At 35.1% G+C, this 18,586-nt stretch overlaps 1 protein-coding gene across 2 annotated transcripts in view; it reads left to right on the top strand.

Annotated features, from left to right (window-relative positions):
* The window catches only part of LOC128985936 (zinc finger protein 227-like), a 60,144-nt gene extending 41,993 nt beyond the window's left edge, over nt 1-18,151 (top strand). For both annotated transcript variants that reach the window (XM_054405929.1, XM_054405930.1), the window contains exons 6-8: nt 2,001-2,131; nt 7,153-7,289; nt 15,706-18,151. In XM_054405929.1, coding sequence (XP_054261904.1) covers nt 2,001-2,131; nt 7,153-7,289; nt 15,706-17,932 — 2,495 coding nt within the window. In that variant the 3' untranslated portion in view covers nt 17,933-18,151. The remainder of the gene's footprint in view (nt 1-2,000; nt 2,132-7,152; nt 7,290-15,705) is intronic.
* Nucleotides 18,152-18,586: the final 435 nt, after the last annotated feature.

The following is an 18,586-nucleotide window of genomic DNA, read 5'->3' on the forward strand; positions in this document are numbered from 1 at the left end:
ATAATATTTTGTAATAAATATTTCCTTTCAAATAGCCTAAGTACCGACCCATCCCTAATGTAGTCCATTAGTGCAACAACTCAAGCAAAAACTATCCGATTTTTATGAAATTTTTTACAAACGTGTAAAACTATGTTTACTCGAACAAGTTCGTGAACCAGCATGATCGGACTATGGGAACAGGGTTTTATGGGGTAAAAATTGGTTTTTCCCATTTTTGACCCTTAAAACATAGAATTTAGCAACTTCTTTCCAAACCATTTTGTAGAGCATAAAAACAAATAAATTATTATATTGAAGCGTTATTATGTGCCTAATGGCTACAGAGAAAATTGCAAAAAATTGTAAATTTAAAATTCTTTTGTTATTCTTAAGGAGAGAATTGTAAACTGTTGTAGTTTGCTTGTTTATGAGCATTTTTTGAAAAAATTTAGAAAATGTATTCATTTCATACCAAACTGTTAACATTTTACAAAAAAACACCTTTTTATCCCCCCCCCTCCTGTTGCAGCAAACCTATGTACTCGTTAAACTAATGTTAATTAAACAGGGAATAAATGTGATATTTTTAAGGAGACATTTTAGTGTAAATCCAATCAGGCAAATGGAAATTTGCTTAGTCTGCAGGTTTCCTGCGGCGGGGGTATTGTTCCTTAAACCAATGTTGGATGTGTAACTAATTTATACAACAGATTTAAAGATCAAATTTTTCTCTTCAGTGTCCTCTCTGCTGCGAAGCACAGGTATAGCAGCTAGTACAAAATAAAAGTCAAAACTACATTTATTTCAACTAAAATACATTTACTTATCATTTAACACTTAGCAGTCGGAAGGCCACCACGTGTGTGGCCACGAGATCCGTAACGTGACAAGTTGTAATATAAATACAAAGCAACGCGCTTATAGCTCGACAGTGCCACTCATAGTGGCCCTCCTCCTTTCCTAGTTTGGCCGCCATTTATTACTACTCTTGTTTACGTCTTACGCCCGGATTTAAATACCGTTTTGCGAGCATTTTAACTCCAAAATACTGATATTTAACCTAACATTTTGATGGCCTGTGGGGCAAAGCCCGAGGACTTTGATTACAGGAATTGGTGAAAGGGGGCGTCTACACAAAAAATACTTCATTTTGACACATCGCTTATAAAAATCCGTCCATTATTAACGGAGGAGTAGTGTAGTGTTTCGTAGAAATCGCCTTCACGTATTATATATAAGGATATAATATTAATTCCAAAGTTTAGAACGTAAAATGAAATAATATAAAGTAGTACTGTATATAAAAACCGTTAAAATAAAATAAAATGCTGATCTTCCTACAATGTCAAACTCAAACAAAATGGAAAGATCGTCATCTTCGTTGACTTGTAATAAATCCTGCATAGTATCAAATGTTAGGTCTCTATTTGAGGCTATTTAAAATCATAAATATCAATTTATTACAAATTAAAAGGCTTTAAAAGGACTATTGCACAATCAAGCTGATAACTCACTAAGGAATGATTTAATAAAATTGTTATAAGCTCATAAAAACAATGGCTTGTTTTTATCTCCAGATAGTTCCGATGATTGTCGAGGGAGCACTGCACCTCCCAAGCAGAGAGAATTGAAAACAAAATTACAATGCTAAATATTATGAAGAGAAACATGGAGCCACTATGGGGTGGCCAGCCGAGCTGAACAGGAATTGTGTGGCCGGCCCGAGTTGCGGGGCTACCTTCAGCGCTGACAATGTTGTGTCATAAAACAAAATGGAGAGGGCCACTAAGTGTGGCCCGGGATCCATAGGGAAGAAGAAGAGTACAATAAATACGACCGCAAAGGGTTAAATATTCGGAAAGTGAATAATAATATTTCTTGGGTTCAGGGAGGCCCAAAATGGATACATCTACCCAAAACTCAACCTCAAAATTTTTGATGAAAACAATATTTTCTCTATATACCATGGTATAGGGGGAGAAAGTAGTTTTAATTTTTATGTATTCTTCTTTTAACAGGTGATGATGTTGAAAACACTGCATTCTGTCGTCTCTGCTCCCAGCTGTGCTCTAACTTCATCTTCATATTTGATGAAGTCGGAATAAAATTGAACATAGCAGAAAAGATAAACTCATGTCTCCCTGTTACTGTAAGTAGATAGCTCATGGCTTTGTCTGATACTCTGAGCTCCACATACCGACGCAAACTAAAAGATCAACTCACGATTCAATAGTTATCATTGTAAAAATATGTTAATTAGTACTACTATTTTTATTTGTGGTATTGATAGATGGAAAGGGGAGGAACCTAGGTTCAGGCATGTTCACTTATAGCCTATTGTGCATCAGGCATATGGTCATGGATATTAATCATTAACAGAAAAGTTGTCTTTAGAAAGTATTTACTTAGCTGTAAATTTTTTATAAATCCACAATTTTGTTGAGGAGTATAGAGCTTCATGGGTGTAATCTCCGAGCAAAGACTAGTACAGTATAAGACACATTTATAAAATACTTGAAAATATTTTTCCTACCACTGCATGGAAATTATCACATTGCCATGCTGTAGAACCTCGTTTATCTGGGGAATGGGGGGGGGGACTGAAAACCATGATTAATATAGCATGGCATAAACATACATTAAAAACCCATAAAAACTCCTAATCTATACTTATTTAAAACGCAAGCAGGTTATTTGTGACAATTACTCCTCCGAAACTACTGAACCGATTGACATGTTTTTGGTGTCATTGGAAAGAGCGTAACGTGAAGTTGTGCAGGAAACTTTCTTTTTAGGGAAATAATAAGATAGTGAGGCCCTGAAGCCCTTTAAAGTTTTGTATTTCTCCATAAGATTAACGTGGGAACCAAAATTGTTATAAAACTCCAGCTGTTGTCAGAAATTAAAAGTGAGAAGAAGAACATATGTTAATTGTAAACAGTCAATAAGTTTGCGAATTTAACAGTTTGCTACAAACATTTACTGACTTGCTTGAAATAAAATATTTACTATTTCAATTTGAGTTGGCGTAAGTATTACATTGGAAAAAAGCGAGAGAGCCCAGATAATTTTATATACTAAAAAGAAAACTGAATTAACACTGTGCTGCATTTCTTAGTAATCATTGAAAGAGCCGATTTGCAAACTATGGAAACATAGGAAAGTCATAGAACACACCCAAGGAGAAGAAATGGAAATAATGTTTTTTTTATAATCATAATTACGGACAACCTAATGCGGCTATGAGTAAGGCTATTTGTAGAAAACACTAAAAGACCAGATCAGCTTTTGAAAAATGATAAGATATTTACAAGAAATGTTGATTATATCGATCTGTTATGTACATCTTGAGTATTTCCATAATCTTTGAGTCGAGTTTTTTAGAGTCATCAGAAATTATGACTGTTATTCGTTTTAAAATAAACGCCTGTAATACTTAGCAATTGCTCGAATTCGAGCAACAGGGACACTAGTACTGTATAAATGGACGTTAATGTGATAATTAATTTACATTTGACATCATCAAAATTCAACTAGTATTGCGTAATCGTGATATCTTAAGTCATTAACCTTGGTTCAGTAATAAAAACTGTAAAGTTTAAAATCTAAAATCACGCTTACTCAAACAAAATAAAAATTGCTAAACAGTGTACAGCAATAAATCACGTAAAGAACAGAACAATAGAAAGTCTAGTAAGCTACTGCTACTGTAGTCCTCATAGGCTATGCTGTTTCAGAACACAATAAATTTGCTTAAAACCATTAGATAACTCATAAACGGCATAAAATCATAGTAGGCCTACTTAAAATCTTAAAGATAATAGCAACAGTCGTAAAATAAGATAAAGATAGCAATGATATTAACCGCATTTTCTTTGTTCTTCTATTCTTTCTTTGGTTTCATCTGTTCATCCACACATTCAACAGGTTGCCATGGTGACTAATGACTCAATCACAAAATGTTGTGATATAGCTAGGCACAGCAGACGATTGTCAGTGCAAGCTATAGCTTGACCTTGAAGCTAGATGGCAATTTCTTTGTTTTCCTTCCATTTATCTTTGCCAAATTAACTGCAATGTTTCAAAAATAGTAATGGGGTAACCTACTGCATATAAAAATAGTCAGAAACAGTTAAATATACTGTGCATTTAAACAAATTAGGCTAAAGAAACACCATTTATAAAATTTTCTTGATATTTTTTAGGTTATGTAACATAATTTAAGAGGCTACTATTGACCATGCCTCTAGTTAATTGAGGTTCTACTGTACCTGTAAACAGTACGCAAAATTCCTCATTGCTCTAGAGCGGGAATGGATTTGATCATTCCCTCTAGCTGAATCAGCTGATTTCACAATTGTTGTTTCTACACCAACCACAGCCGTAGATCGGTACGTTAACAACCAGTAAGCAAATAACCTCTAAAAAGCAAGCATAATCTAAATGACATTTTAAATACATCTAAAAAGTTCATCTGTGTATTTTAGCGAATTTCCCATATAGGGAATAAGCTATTACCGTAGGTCCCATGGTAAGACCTGGACCCGGGACCAATTTGCTTTTTCCTTTTGACGTCCCCAGAGGCCAAAAACACCATCCCTTCAAATTCATATATATATATCTATATTTATATATTTGTCCGTTAGCACGATAACTCGAACAAAAATTATCCGATTTTGATTAAATTTGGTATAAACGAGTAAACCTACATTTATTCAAACAAGTTCGCGAACCAGCATGATCGAACCGGGGGTTTATGGGGGGTTTTATGGGGTAAAAATAGGTTTTTCCCAATTTTGATCTTAAAAACATAACATTTATTTCCCAACCATTTTGTAGAGCTTAAAAAAAGAAATAATTTAGTATATTGAAGCATTGTTGAATACCTAATGGTTACAGAGAAAATAAAAAAAAGTGCAAATTTAAAATTCCCATGTTATTCTTATGGAGAAAATGAAAACTGTTGTAGTTTACTTGTTTATGGATATATTGATCAAATTTGGCAAATTTATTTATTTCATCCTATACTATTTAAGTTTGGTCAAAAGACACTCTTTACCTTCCCCGTAGCAGCAAACCTAAAGCCGGGTTTACACAATGCCAGTTGGCGAGACAATTGTCAGGAGACAACTGACTGGCTTGGAATTACTGGCTTCGTGTAAACACTTCAGGCCAATTGGCAAGCCAATTGTCCCGAAATTCAGTTGTCTCCGGGAGTAGACTGAGGACAATGAGCTGGGCCCAGTGAGGCCCCCACCCCTCGAAAAACCAGTTGTCGTGACAATTGGCGTCGTGTAAACGGTGTAGAGGCCAATACCACTGTCTTGTCTTTTGGCAGTAGTACCCTGGTTCACTGTAAAATGCCTGGGCAAGTGTTGACCACGTGTGAACGGGTTCTCGTTCAACTTGCCTGGCCTACGACAATTCCAAAACCACGTGATGCCAATTGCCAAAGACAATTGTCTCGCCAACTGGCATCGTGTAAACCCGGCTTAAGCACCTAAGAATAAATATGTCTTATTTTGATGGAAATATTTTAGAAAGTAATTGTTTCCCAAGCTCTAATTTAGAGCAAGGGAAAACAATCAGCCGTTTTCCCTTGCTCTCAATCAGTTCTTCATTTGCCCACTACACTCATTAGTGTTTGTTTAATTTCGTCAATTTATTTCTATTATTGAAATCACCTTTTTTGTTGTCCATCAAAACAAAGTTTTAACAAAAATTTGCATTAGTTTGAGGTTAAGGATGTAACACAGATTTAAAAATTTTTTTGTAACAATTTTTTTTGTAGTATATATTGTTGAGTTTTATTTTGTTATTGTGACTTTTTTAACTGTTAAAAAAATTGTATGTATTGTTGACATTTGTTTATTTTTTTCAATCAACTTCTGTGATAGAAATCTAAAGACGATTTAAAGACTGATTCTTATTGATAATGGTTGTTTTAAGACAAGCAATTCATGTTTGCTATAAATTGTACCTGACGATGGTCTATACATTTTTGTAATGTTTTCGGCAATAAATGTTTCTGATTTCTGATTTCAGAGCACAAGGGCCTAGGTTTTTAGGATTTTTTAAGAGCAAGAGGATAGCAGTCCCCCTTGAATGGGAAAGAGTCCAAACTGGACAAGAAACACAAAGATTTACACTACATAAAAAAATTATAATATTTCATTTTAACTGACAGCATTTTCAACAACTAAGGAAGAGGGAGTTTCCTTATATAACTCTCTCTTCCTTAGTTGAAAATGCTGTCAGTGAAATATTCTAATTATTTGTGTATGTAGTGTAAAGTTTTGTGTTTCTTGTGCCAGTTTGGACTCTTTCCTATTCAGGTAAGCCTGATATCCTCTCAAAATATACTAAAAAATATGCATTAGCTAGTTTTGCCCCTTTTTTTATAGTGCGTGTTTTACTGCACAATGAATATGACTTTGAACTTGGAACTTCCTAAATGTCACGTTGTTATGTAGGTTTGCTAACCTTTTTGCTTTATTTATTTTTATATCAAAATAATGTTAATTGAGAAAAACGATTGTTAGTTATCATTTTATTAAGGTCTGTCATTCTGTATGTCAGTATTTATTTTTGTGTTGTAATGAAAATATTTGTTGATTGATGTTCATAACTCGTACCAAAAGTTATTTTCCGGCACTTGCTCTAATTATTTCTGTAAAATTTAGTGTTCCAGTGTTCAGTTTCCTCTCACACATGAAACTTGAGCACCATAAATTCCACTTTTGGTACTAGCAAAGATTACACATGCTACGCAAAATAGATATTGCAGCCAAGCAGCCAAGGCATTTTTGTGATAGCAATTTTCATGCGAAGCCTAGCGAATGTCTTCACAACCAAATACTTAATTGCCGACATGACCAGCTGTTATTTACGTATTTTGTTGTTGTTTATTGTGTTATGGTTAACCTTTATTTTTGTGTTTGTTTACTTATGTAAGTAACTAGAGGCTTAGCAAGAGTGAAGAACGTGTTAGTGAATTACAATTGTGTTATGATGTGGATATTTTCTTGAAAAATACCAGGTATTAAGATGTGCTTTTTTATTGGTTGTCTGTCTACTCGCATTAACAGTCCAAGTTTGAATTTAATCCCACCCAAGACTTACTATCAAGGTGTTTAAAATTTTATTTTAAAACTTGTTTTACATTTTCAGGTACGGGATACAGATTTACTGCCAAAACAAATATGCAAATCTTGTTATGATAAGCTTCTTCTGTGTCATGACATGGCAGAAACCTCACTTAAAGCAGAATCTAAACTTCAAGACATGATCACTAATAAGCACTTTAGGTAATTGTTTTAAGAACACCAATAAAATTAAACTTATTCAAAACAACAAAATTGTCATTGCATGTTGTTGGTGGTATTTTTTTTTAAATCTTGAAATACACTAGAGTAATGTATTTTTAATAAAAAAAAGACTTTGAGAAACCCCTTCTAAATTAATTCTCAAAGTTAATTAATATAAACAACCATTATAGTGTTCCTACTCAAACCATGTTATTAATGGTTTATCTACCATATATTGTTCACACAAAAAAACATAGGGTGACCAACAAGAACCAGACGTTTTTTAAACAGATAATATACGAGACGTAGGATTTGGCTAACTCTGGAGCTCGATAACTCGGTCGTGTGCCGGAACTGGCTAACTCTGGAACTGGCTAACCGTTCCAGTCAGGAATTGGCTAACTCCGGAACCCACTGACTCGATTTTGTCCCGCGGCGGAATTCGCTAACTCAGGAAGTCGCTCAGAGCCGTCTTTATATAATGCGAGGCCTGGGGCAATACATAATTGCGAGGCCTTGTTTATCTGTGCTCACCGGGGGGTCTGGGGGCCCTCCCCTTGAAAATTTGTGTAAAATTTTACTTGCAAAGTCGTCATTTTAAGCTCTTTGACGGATAAAATGAATCTTTTACACTCTGAAAATGGGCGTGAATATTATGCTAATTGCACATACAGTAGAACTCCGATTATCCGAATCAATAGGGACCAGACCCCATTCGGATAATCAAATATTCGGATAATCAAATATTCGGATAATCGGAGTTTTACCGGAATTCCGGGAATTTTAAAGATAAATCCTAATTTTCGGTACTAAGTGAACTTTTAATTAATAATAAATTAAATCAGAAAATTTTTACAGTTCACAATGCTCTTAGTACAAGTGTTCTATACATGTTATTAAGTTAATAGTTTAGCCAGTGTGTAATTTTGGTGTTCCATCAAAGTCCAAAATTACACACTGGCTAACTGTGTTTAATAACAATTCTTTGATATTTTGCAAAACTTATTACTGTAGCTTTACGTTTTTAAAATTGTTGAAGTAAGCGATTCGGATAATCGGAGATTCGGTTAATTGGAGTTCGGATAATTGGAGTTCTACTGTATTATTGTTCCAATTCCAAAGTGGATCTCATAAGTATTGCACACGAAATTCTTTAAATCATTAATTTAAAAAAAATGAACACTTTTCTTCATTGTGGATTGTCGTCCCGTCACTTTGTAAATAGTAATGCTCATAGGCTATCTTGTTTATTTACTTTATGACAAGTTAGGTTTAGCTGCGGCTAAGTGGTGTTGGCGCGCCGCAAGGGTGTCAGTAAGAGTAAGCGTATTGTACGACTCACTCACACTCACCGGGGTGGCTCGGTGCTGCCGTGAGGCTCGGATTACGTCATCCCGCCGCCGACGCTGTCAAACAATGTTTTGTATTATTTTGTGTTTAAAATGTCGTTCTTTGGTTTTTATAAAATCAATACAATAATTGAAATAACTCTTAATAAATCAGACATATTTTAGGCACATGTATCTGTCTGTCCTTTATTTTATTATTTTCATTCCAAACCTTTAACTTATTATTAGCGATAGTAGCGCGAGACCTTCCCCGGCGCGAGGCCTTCCCCGGCGCGAGGCCTGGAGCGACCGCTCCACTTGATCCACCCTAAGGACGGCGCTGAAGTTGCTAACCCGGCTGCGCCCACTGCACGGAGCGTTGCCAACCTTGTACGACAAAATAATCGTACACTGTCGTATTTCAAAATGTCAAGTGTCAATAAAAATACAGTAAATGTTATTGATTTTGTTATCAATTCCACTTTTAACAGCTACCTAGCCCAAAGTAATAAACATGCAATAAAAAAATCATTAAAATTTGATTGTTTTTTTGTATACAGTAGACCCTCTCTAATCCGGCACTGCACCACTCCGGCACACCAGTAATCCGGCGTCTTTTTTTGCGGCAAAATTCTGATTATCTCCCGCAACCGTATAGACATCATAATTCTCTCACGTGGTCATGAAAACGTCATCGTCGTCTTGCGCGATCGCTGCAAAATCATTAACATCTCCCGCGGTCACGGAAAAGTCACCGTCATCATGTGCGATCGCGGCAAATTCATGAACATCGCCAGCAGACGTATAGACGTTATCATCGCCTCCCGCGGTCACGGAAACGTCATCGTCGTCAAGCACGATCGTGGCAAAATCACGAACATCGCCAGCGGACGTATAGACGTTATCATCGCCTCCCGCGATCACGGAAACGCCATCGTCGTCAAGCACGATCGCGGCAAAATCACGAACATCGCCAGCGGACGTATAGATGCTATCATCGCCTCCCGCGGTCACGGAAACGTCATCGTCGACAAGCACGATCGCGGCAAAATCACGAACATCTCCCGCGGACGTATAGACGTTATCATTGCCTCCTGCGGTCACGGAAACATCATCGTCGTCAAGCTTGATCGCGGCAAAATCATGAACATCTCCCGCCGTCATGTAGACATTATTGTTGCCTTCCACGGCCGCAGCAAAAATTGTATCATCTCCCGCGGCCGTGTAAACATCATTGTCTACTCCCCCGTTCACGGAAACGTCATCGTCGCTTTTGCGCGATTGCGGCAAAATCATGAACATCTCCCGCGGTCACGAAAACGTCATCGTCGTCATGCACGATGGCCGCAATTTTACGATTATCTCCCGCGGACGTGTAGACGTTATCATCGCCTCCCGCGAATACGTAATTGTCATGCCCGATCGCGGCAATAGCGGTTTCCGATCATGCGGACTTCGGAGACGTGTTTTAATTGCATTTTAAGTGTTTTTAATGATAACATTCCAGTAAGTTGGGAATATTGTAAAGATGTCTGCAGCAACATAAATAAAAATATTAGTTTTCTTATGCACTTAAATATTCAAGGGGGATTTTTCAAAAAGATGCATGAATTACACATTATTATGGAAGACTCGAACGTAGATATAATCTGTTTTAATGAACATTGTTTGAATTCAAATCAAATAAGTATGTTATCTGGCTTTAAAAACTACATGTTGGTAGCATATTATTGTAGAAATAGAGGTGCGAGAGGGGGATCTTGTATTCTCTTAAAGCAAACCCTTATTTTTAAAGAAATGACTGACTTTTATATCTTTAACGAAGAAAGCACTTTTGAAGTCTGTAGTATTGAAATACCCTCTACTAAGGTTATTGTAATTTCTATCTATAGAACTCCGTATGAAAATAATTTAAAACAATTTTTAGATAAGCTAGAATCTGTTCTTTGTAAACTGCAAAAGTATATAAAAACACATCAGATATACATAGCAGCAGACTTCAACATAGATATTTTACCAAATTCATACTCACATAATAATAGAACAAAGTTTTTAAATTTAATTAATATGTATGGCTTTAATATAAACTTCTGTTCACCAACCAGAATAACACATAGCACTAGTACCTGCATTGACAATATTTTAACCAATGATGTTCTGAGACCAGAAGTAAAGAGGTCCAAAATGAATCTTGAATTAGGTTTGTCAGACCATAGGGCACTCTTTATTGAAATGCCAAGAAATAAATTGTTAGATGAAAAGGTAGATTGCAAAAGAAGGTTGTTTTCACAAACAAATAAGGCTTTATTTTATAAATGTATTTCAGAAATTAACTGGAGCTTATCACTTCTAAAGGACGCTCAGAGAAATTTTGATAGTTTTATGCATGACTTTTTAGTTAGTTTTGACCACTGTTTTCCATTAAAGTTTTTCTCAAAAAGGTTAAAAAAAGACAAATTTAAAAAAAGCTGGGTAACTAAAGGAATTAAAGTATCTAGCAACAAAAAAAGACAATTGAGTATTATTGCCAAAACTAACCAGGACATTAATTTTCAAAAATATTACCGAAACTACAGAAAAATATTTAAAACTGTTTGTGATAAAGCTAGAAAATTGTTTAACTGTAAGATAATATCAAGTGCTGATAACAAAAGTAAAGCTGTATGGAATGTTGTGAAGTCTGAGCTTGGAGTTTTAAATGCCAAAAAAGTAGACTTCCCGGATGTGTATGTAGAAGATCAACAGGTAAAAGATGGTCAAATCATTGCTGACTTCTTTAATGAAAAATTTGCTAATGTTTCCAAAGATAATAATTTTAACTCCTGTATCTATACAGCAACTGAGCTAGCAAATAAAATTTATATTAATTCGGATATAAAATTTCAATTCAGACATATAACAGTATCAGAAGTTAAAAAAACAATTAAAAAATTAAAAAACAAAAAATCAGTTGGATGGGATGAGATTCCTATTGAAATAGTTAAGAATATAACAAATTTTATTGCACAACCGCTTTGTCTAATAATTAATCAATGCTTTGATGAAGGAATTTTTCCACATCAATTGAAAAATGCAGAACTAAAACCACTGTATAAAAAAGGTTCGCCGGGAAATCCTGAAAACTATCGTCCCGTATCCATTTTACCATGTTTATCAAAGGTTTTTGAAAAACTTGCATACAACCAAATTTATTCATATTTTGAAAGCAATTTCTTATTCACAGAAAAACAATTTGGATTTAGATCTGGAAAAAACACAACAATGGCTGTCTCAGAGTTCATAAATCAAGTATCGGCTGGCCTGGATGGATCACAGAGTACTGCGGCGGTGTTCTGTGATCTATCCAAGGCGTTTGATTGTGTAAATTATGACGTTTTAATGAGCAAACTTCGACATTATTCATTTTCTGACATGGCTTTGTCTTGGATTGATTCTTATTTAACTAACAGGAAACAAAGAACATCAATTATAAAAAATGGCAAAAAGTTTATCTCGAATTGGCACGAAGTTAAATGTGGTGTCCCACAAGGCTCGATATTAGGTCCTTTATTATTTTTAATTTTTGTGAATGATGTACCTCAAAATGTATCTTCTAGCCTCATATTATATGCTGATGACACTACAGCCATAGTTAAAGCAAAAGATATACCCAATCTAAAATTAGAACTCAACAGCTCACTTATAGATTTGTCCAGTTGGTTTACAGTAAATGGGCTGCAACTCAATAGTTCTAAAACACAGGTTATGTTATTTCAAACAATCCAAAATAGAGAGAATCAAAATTTTGAATTACGCTATCAAAGCGATATTTTACCTTTTGTTGAACATACAAAGTTCTTAGGTTTAATAATTGATAGAAATTTAACCTGGAAACCACATATAGACATGATAGTAAAGAGATTGAATACAGCCTGTTCTCAAATGTATGTTTTAAGGAATATAATTGATTTGAAAACTAAACTTACTGTATATTATGCAATGTTTTATTCCATCATGCAGTATGGAATTGAACTGTGGGGCTCAACGTCATATGCTGACACAGTTTTTAAAAAACAGAAGAAATTTTTAAGAATCTTATCTTTTGCACCAAAAAGAACATCATTTAAACCTATTTTCAAAAAATATGACATATTAACAATGCCTTCTTTATATATATTTAAAATGATGGTTTCCTTCAAAAGTAACTACCAATCATACGACAACAATCAATTCATCCATCAATATCCGACTCGTTTTAAAAATAATTTTAAATTTCCAAGACATCGCCTCTGTCTGTATGAAAGATCTCCATTCTATATGAGTCTCAGACTTTACAACAGTCTACCTGCCAAATTCAGAGAAATTACCAATATTTCAAAATTCAAAAACGAGTTTAAGATCTATCTTTTACAAAAACAGTTTGAGTCTATTTCTGAATATTTGAATAACAGTTAATCCTTTTTTTGTTATTACAGTAGGCCTACATTTAATTAGTTTATAGGAATGTTTTGTAAATCTAGTTTTAATAATGGACAATGTCACCTGTTTCATCAGCATTGCTGAAAACTTGAAATGTATTGTGACAATAAAGGAATATTTCATTTCATTTCATTTCAGTAATCTGGCATTTTCACTGATCCGGCAGTATGGCGGTCCTATATCTGCCGGATTACTGAGAGTCTACTGTAACTGTACAACGGTCAAATGTTTATGATTTCAATCATAAATATAAATGCCAGTATTATAGGAAAATAATAGAATATGAGTACCAAATACACATTTATGAAATTAAGCTAAAATACACGTGAGTTCTCAAAAACGGAAAACAAATTTAATCTCGATTTTGTAATAAACCAAAACCATTAATTTGTACAGTCATTAACTATCGTAAGTTTCATAACTAATTCATAGACTTAAAATTAAACGTTTATCGTTGGACCGTTCAACTTACGTGTGAAAATATGACATATGTTTCATAACAATTTATAGAATAGCTGTAAATCTAGGCCTAATAATTTAAACCAAAGCATTTTAGGCCTACTAGTAAAAGCTAGTAGCTTAATTCTAAAATTTGTTGGAATTTTTGTAGTAATAATGTTACATGTTTTGATAACAGTTTTTAAGATTGTAAACCTAAGCCCCACTAGTAAATAATAGGAGAAGATATAATATTTTTATATTAAAACGTGACAGGGCTGTCTTATTTCACAATTCTGAATCAACGACTTGCTTTTACAATCGAAATAAACTATAATAAGCCATTACTCGGTTCCCCGTTCCCCGGTACTGAGCTACTCAATAGATAATAGCTTTGTTGTTGGATAATATCAGCTAATTTTAGCTATGGCCACCATATAAAAAAAAATATAACAAACAAGAACGCCTGGATCCATTTAGAACCATAAAAACTCCAGACTTTTTAAAATTACTGGAAGACGTAAAATTAATATTAATTAAAGAAAATTAAGAGGATAACCCGTTCTACACTAATAGCCTACGATAACAGAAATTTACAAATTGTCTTTATGCATAGACTAATTTTTAATACAATCCATATATACATTACCACTTTTTAATGTATTAATATTTATTTAGGCTATATAATATTTATTATTAATATTTATCTAAATTTATTAGCTTCATTTAAAAATATTTTTAAAACTACAATGTATTTCTGTAATGACGTTTAACGTGTAAATCCTATCGGGAGGTCTATCCTCACAATTCTAGGCAGGTCTACTGCAATTACATGGAGCTTATTTTAAAACATCTAATTGTTGGTTGCCTCAAATAGGATAGACTATTACAATACTGCTTCAATTTTTTAAAATAGATTATATGTTTCCTAACCAACTATTGTTAACACTCGCACGACAGATATAATAGGCCTTTAAAGAATAAACAAATGACTGGCTACGAAAATAAATATTTCATAACTTTAAAAAGATCCAAATTAAATGTACAGTACTATCTTTTTACATCCCAATAAACTACTATTTAAGGAAGAAGACCATTGATAAAACAAAATCCGTTAGTATATTTTTTATCCTTTTGTATCAGCTGAAGACAATTTTATTGTTAGTTCTGTCCGGTGACTTTCTGTAGGGGTCGTCTTTTGTTTACAATTTATTTCTTGTTTCAGTCATTTAAAACCTCGTTTAACCAAATAAAACGTTATATTCATTTAACTCGCCCCCTAGTTATATAACCAAACAGTAGAGAACAAATCATGAAGTTAACTATAAAATAATAGAAAAACAATTTCATCGACACTAGCGATCAGTGTCACCGGATATGAACTAGACACGAAAAAAGAGCTTCAAAATTTACAATGGGATGTGAAGTTTACTTGTGTAGTTGTGTTGGTTAGTCTATGGTAAGACTACAATGCATTTTCCACCCTAAAATAATCATAAGAATAATAATAAATATACTTCTGAATATATATTTATTTTATCGACTACATTGCTCTTACTCCTAATTATTCGTAGGATACAACATTATGGTACCGATACGATTGAAGGTACTACACTTTCGGCAACACTGGCCAACAATCTTCGTGCTTGGCTCCCATTGGAGGGCGCGCGAGGCTGATTGGGAGTTAGCGAGTTCTGCGGAGGGACCGAGTTTGCGACTTCCGTACTAGGACGGAATTCGCTAACCCAGCTCTAGAGCGAGGTAGCGGGTTCCGGAAGTTAGCCAATTCCGAAGCTGAACAAGTTAGCGAGTTCCTCTCATCGACCAAATTTGGAGATATGGCGTTTTACATGGGGTTAGCGAGTTCCAGAGTTAGCCAATTCCGTGGACTGTAATATACGTGTGACAGCTATTGTAGCGAGGGGAATGGGTGTTATTCATTGATGTATATAATGTCATTTTATTAGCCATGGAGCATGGGACAGTAAACAATGTATGCTTACCTATGAATAGTATGTGAGAAATGGCGAGCCTGTCACAGCAGTGCAGCAACTATATGTCATATGGGCATTTTGGAAGCTCAGACATATGACGCAAATCGTCATATTGCCAGTCTTAGGGTTAATTGTTCATTTTTCTGCTCACAAGAAAATATATTTCGTGTTATTGAATTCATGATTGTAATTTTTCAGCTCTCAGCGGCTGCATGCATCTGATTTGCTCAGCTCAACGTTTGGGCCCTCGGATGGGGAAGATTCTCAAGATAGCAACTTATTAGATATTGGAAATACGAACAAAACAAAATCTTTATTTTGCTGTCCATTGTGCAGCTGTGGAAAGATGATAACAAAGAGTGGCATATACAGAATCAAACATGATTCATGTCAGTCTGAAATTAGGAAGGAAGATAACAAAGAATATAAAGAAGGTAATCATTCCCAATGTTTTCCTGGAGAAATTGATCTTGCTGTAAAAGACAATGAAAATGTCTTAGAAAATGAAAATGAAAAGAAAAATACAAAAAAAGAAGCCATCAAGCCCACTCAACAACATATGTGGGGAACACAAGACTATTCTCTTAAAATATCTGACTTAGATATGGACACACTTTATAATGACCCGGATAGTATTGTCGGAATGGAGTTAGACTCAATACCAGAAGATGAGCCCTGGGAAAATATTGACACTAAGAAGGATATTAAAGTTGTCATAAAAGGTGAAAAAGAGTCATTAATTTGTAGATTATGTGGAATAGAATTTTCAGAATTGACTGCCTTGCTAGACCATTCAGAAGACCATTCGGATACTCAATGTTTTCCCTGCACTCTCTGTGAACAGTGGTTTAGTAGCAAGTCGGTGTTGGATACACACTTTGTGGATAATCACTTCTATCACAAGGAGACTAGTAACTTCTTGCATCAATGTGATTCTTGTGGTGTAGGGTTCAAAAGTGTGGTCAAACTAGAATCACATGTCTGCGGATCTAGTTCCGGCTCTAATAGATGCCCTCATTGCAACAAGAGTTTCCGATCAGAAGCAAGACTGGAATTTCATCAAAGGTTCCACGAAGGTGCTAAACCAGGATACTGTGAAATATGTCAAAAGACCTTTCCAGATGAACTGAAACTATACAAGCATACTATGTACTTACATTCCCAGAATAAAGGACACTGCTGTGAAGAGTGTGGCAAAGTTTTCAGATCCAACAGCTCCCTTAGATACCACCAAAGATCACATCAAGGTCAAGATATTATGAAGCCGTATCCCTGTGAATACTGTGGAAAATGTTTCATTCGGAAAAGCATGTTAAGGAACCACTTCATGAATACTCACAAAGACAAAACTCAAGAAGGAACCTGTTTTACTTGTAAGCTCTGTTTCGAGGCATTCCCGAGTACAGATCATGCTGTCAACCACATGGATGTAATGCACATTCCTGAATGTAGCGGAGAGGCGACATATAGTTTTGAAATGCACACGGTTAAACGTCTTTATCTCTGTGAATATTGTGAAAGGAGCTTTACAGACCCAGCAAACCTCAACAGTCATAGGGAACGACATGCACCGGAATACCCGTATCAGTGTAAACTGTGCAATGAGGGGTACTCTGCTGCATCTTTGCTTGGAGAACATAAAAAACTCCACTTTACAGGAGGTGTTTCAGACTACATTACTGAGTTTACAGTCCCTACTGTATATATGTGTGAGTATTGTGAACGTTGTTTCATGAACAGCGTGAAACTTTCAGAGCATCTTACTGTACATTTTGGTGAAGAACCGTATCATTGTCGCTTCTGTGACAAGAAATTCAAAACTAATTTGGAAGCTGCCGACCACCGTCTCACTCACGACCAATCTTTATCACCGATAGACGATTCCTACAGGCCTTACGAGTGTCACTACTGTCCAAAATCTTTTTCAATTGAAGATGCCCTTGTAAAACACATTAGAATGCACACAGGAGAGAAACCGTTCATATGTGACCAATGCGGGAAGGGATTCTCTCAGAGCTCGGGACTCTACACTCATCAGAAGGTCCACTCTGACGAGCGACCGTACAACTGTCCTTTCTGTCCAAGAACTTTCAAGATAAAAGGAGACAGAGATGTGCACGTGAGGAAGCACTCAGGGGACAGGCCGTACAAGTGTGACTTCTGTGGCAAGGCGTTTATGACACAGCATGTGTATAGTCAACACCGCAAGATCCACACCGGAGAGCGACCCTACCGCTGTGATGTGTGTGGGATCGCATTTAGACGCTCACATGTCCTCACAGTTCACAAGAGAATCCACACTGGCGAGAAGCCCAACATTTGTGATATCTGTGGCAAACGGTATCGACAGAAAGGAGACATGTTAAAACATCGTAGACTACAGCACAACATCGTCAAAGTTAGAATTCAAAAAATAGAGTTTTAAACATGTTGTAAAATGTTGTACTTGCTCCAATCTTAAGTGTAGAGTTTGAAAATATTGATATGAATTTTGTGAATTTTTTTTTTTTTACCAGTATTCACTTGTCCTTCATTTTGCATGAAGCAAATCATCTTGTATTTATAATAAATTAATATGATGTGTGTAAAAAGTAAATGTATAAATGTACATTATTTATTACTTTGTAAAAATATAGGTATCTAATTGAAACGCAAAGCTGAGTATTTGTTTGGAACACGATAATTAATTGGATGAGTTGATAAAAAATGTTCTTTATGTAAAAGTATGCACTTAAACAAAAGTTTTACAAAAAAATTCCAAAAATGTTTAAATTTAAAAAACCCATATTATTTTTATGGAGATTCCTATATATTACAGTAGAGTCCCGCAAACTCGGCACTCGATAACCCGGCAGTCTGGATAACTCGGCCATCACCTGGCTCAGAAAATTTGTGATTTTTTAGTTAAATATGTATGTACAGTATACATTTTTTTATTTCCTAAGGCACCAAGGACTTCTTTCGCTATATCTGATGACTTAATACTGACTTGTAATATAAATATAAATAAAAAAGGCGGTTGAAAAGCTTCAAAACTGTATTGTTAAGCCTAGTTCCCGATAACCCGGCATTTCACAAA

Source organism: Macrosteles quadrilineatus, unplaced genomic scaffold (genome assembly GCF_028750875.1).
Source record: "Macrosteles quadrilineatus isolate MER2022 unplaced genomic scaffold, UCM_ALF_1.0 Scaffold_2__2_contigs__length_208266976, whole genome shotgun sequence".
Lineage (NCBI taxonomy): Eukaryota > Metazoa > Arthropoda > Insecta > Hemiptera > Cicadellidae > Macrosteles > Macrosteles quadrilineatus.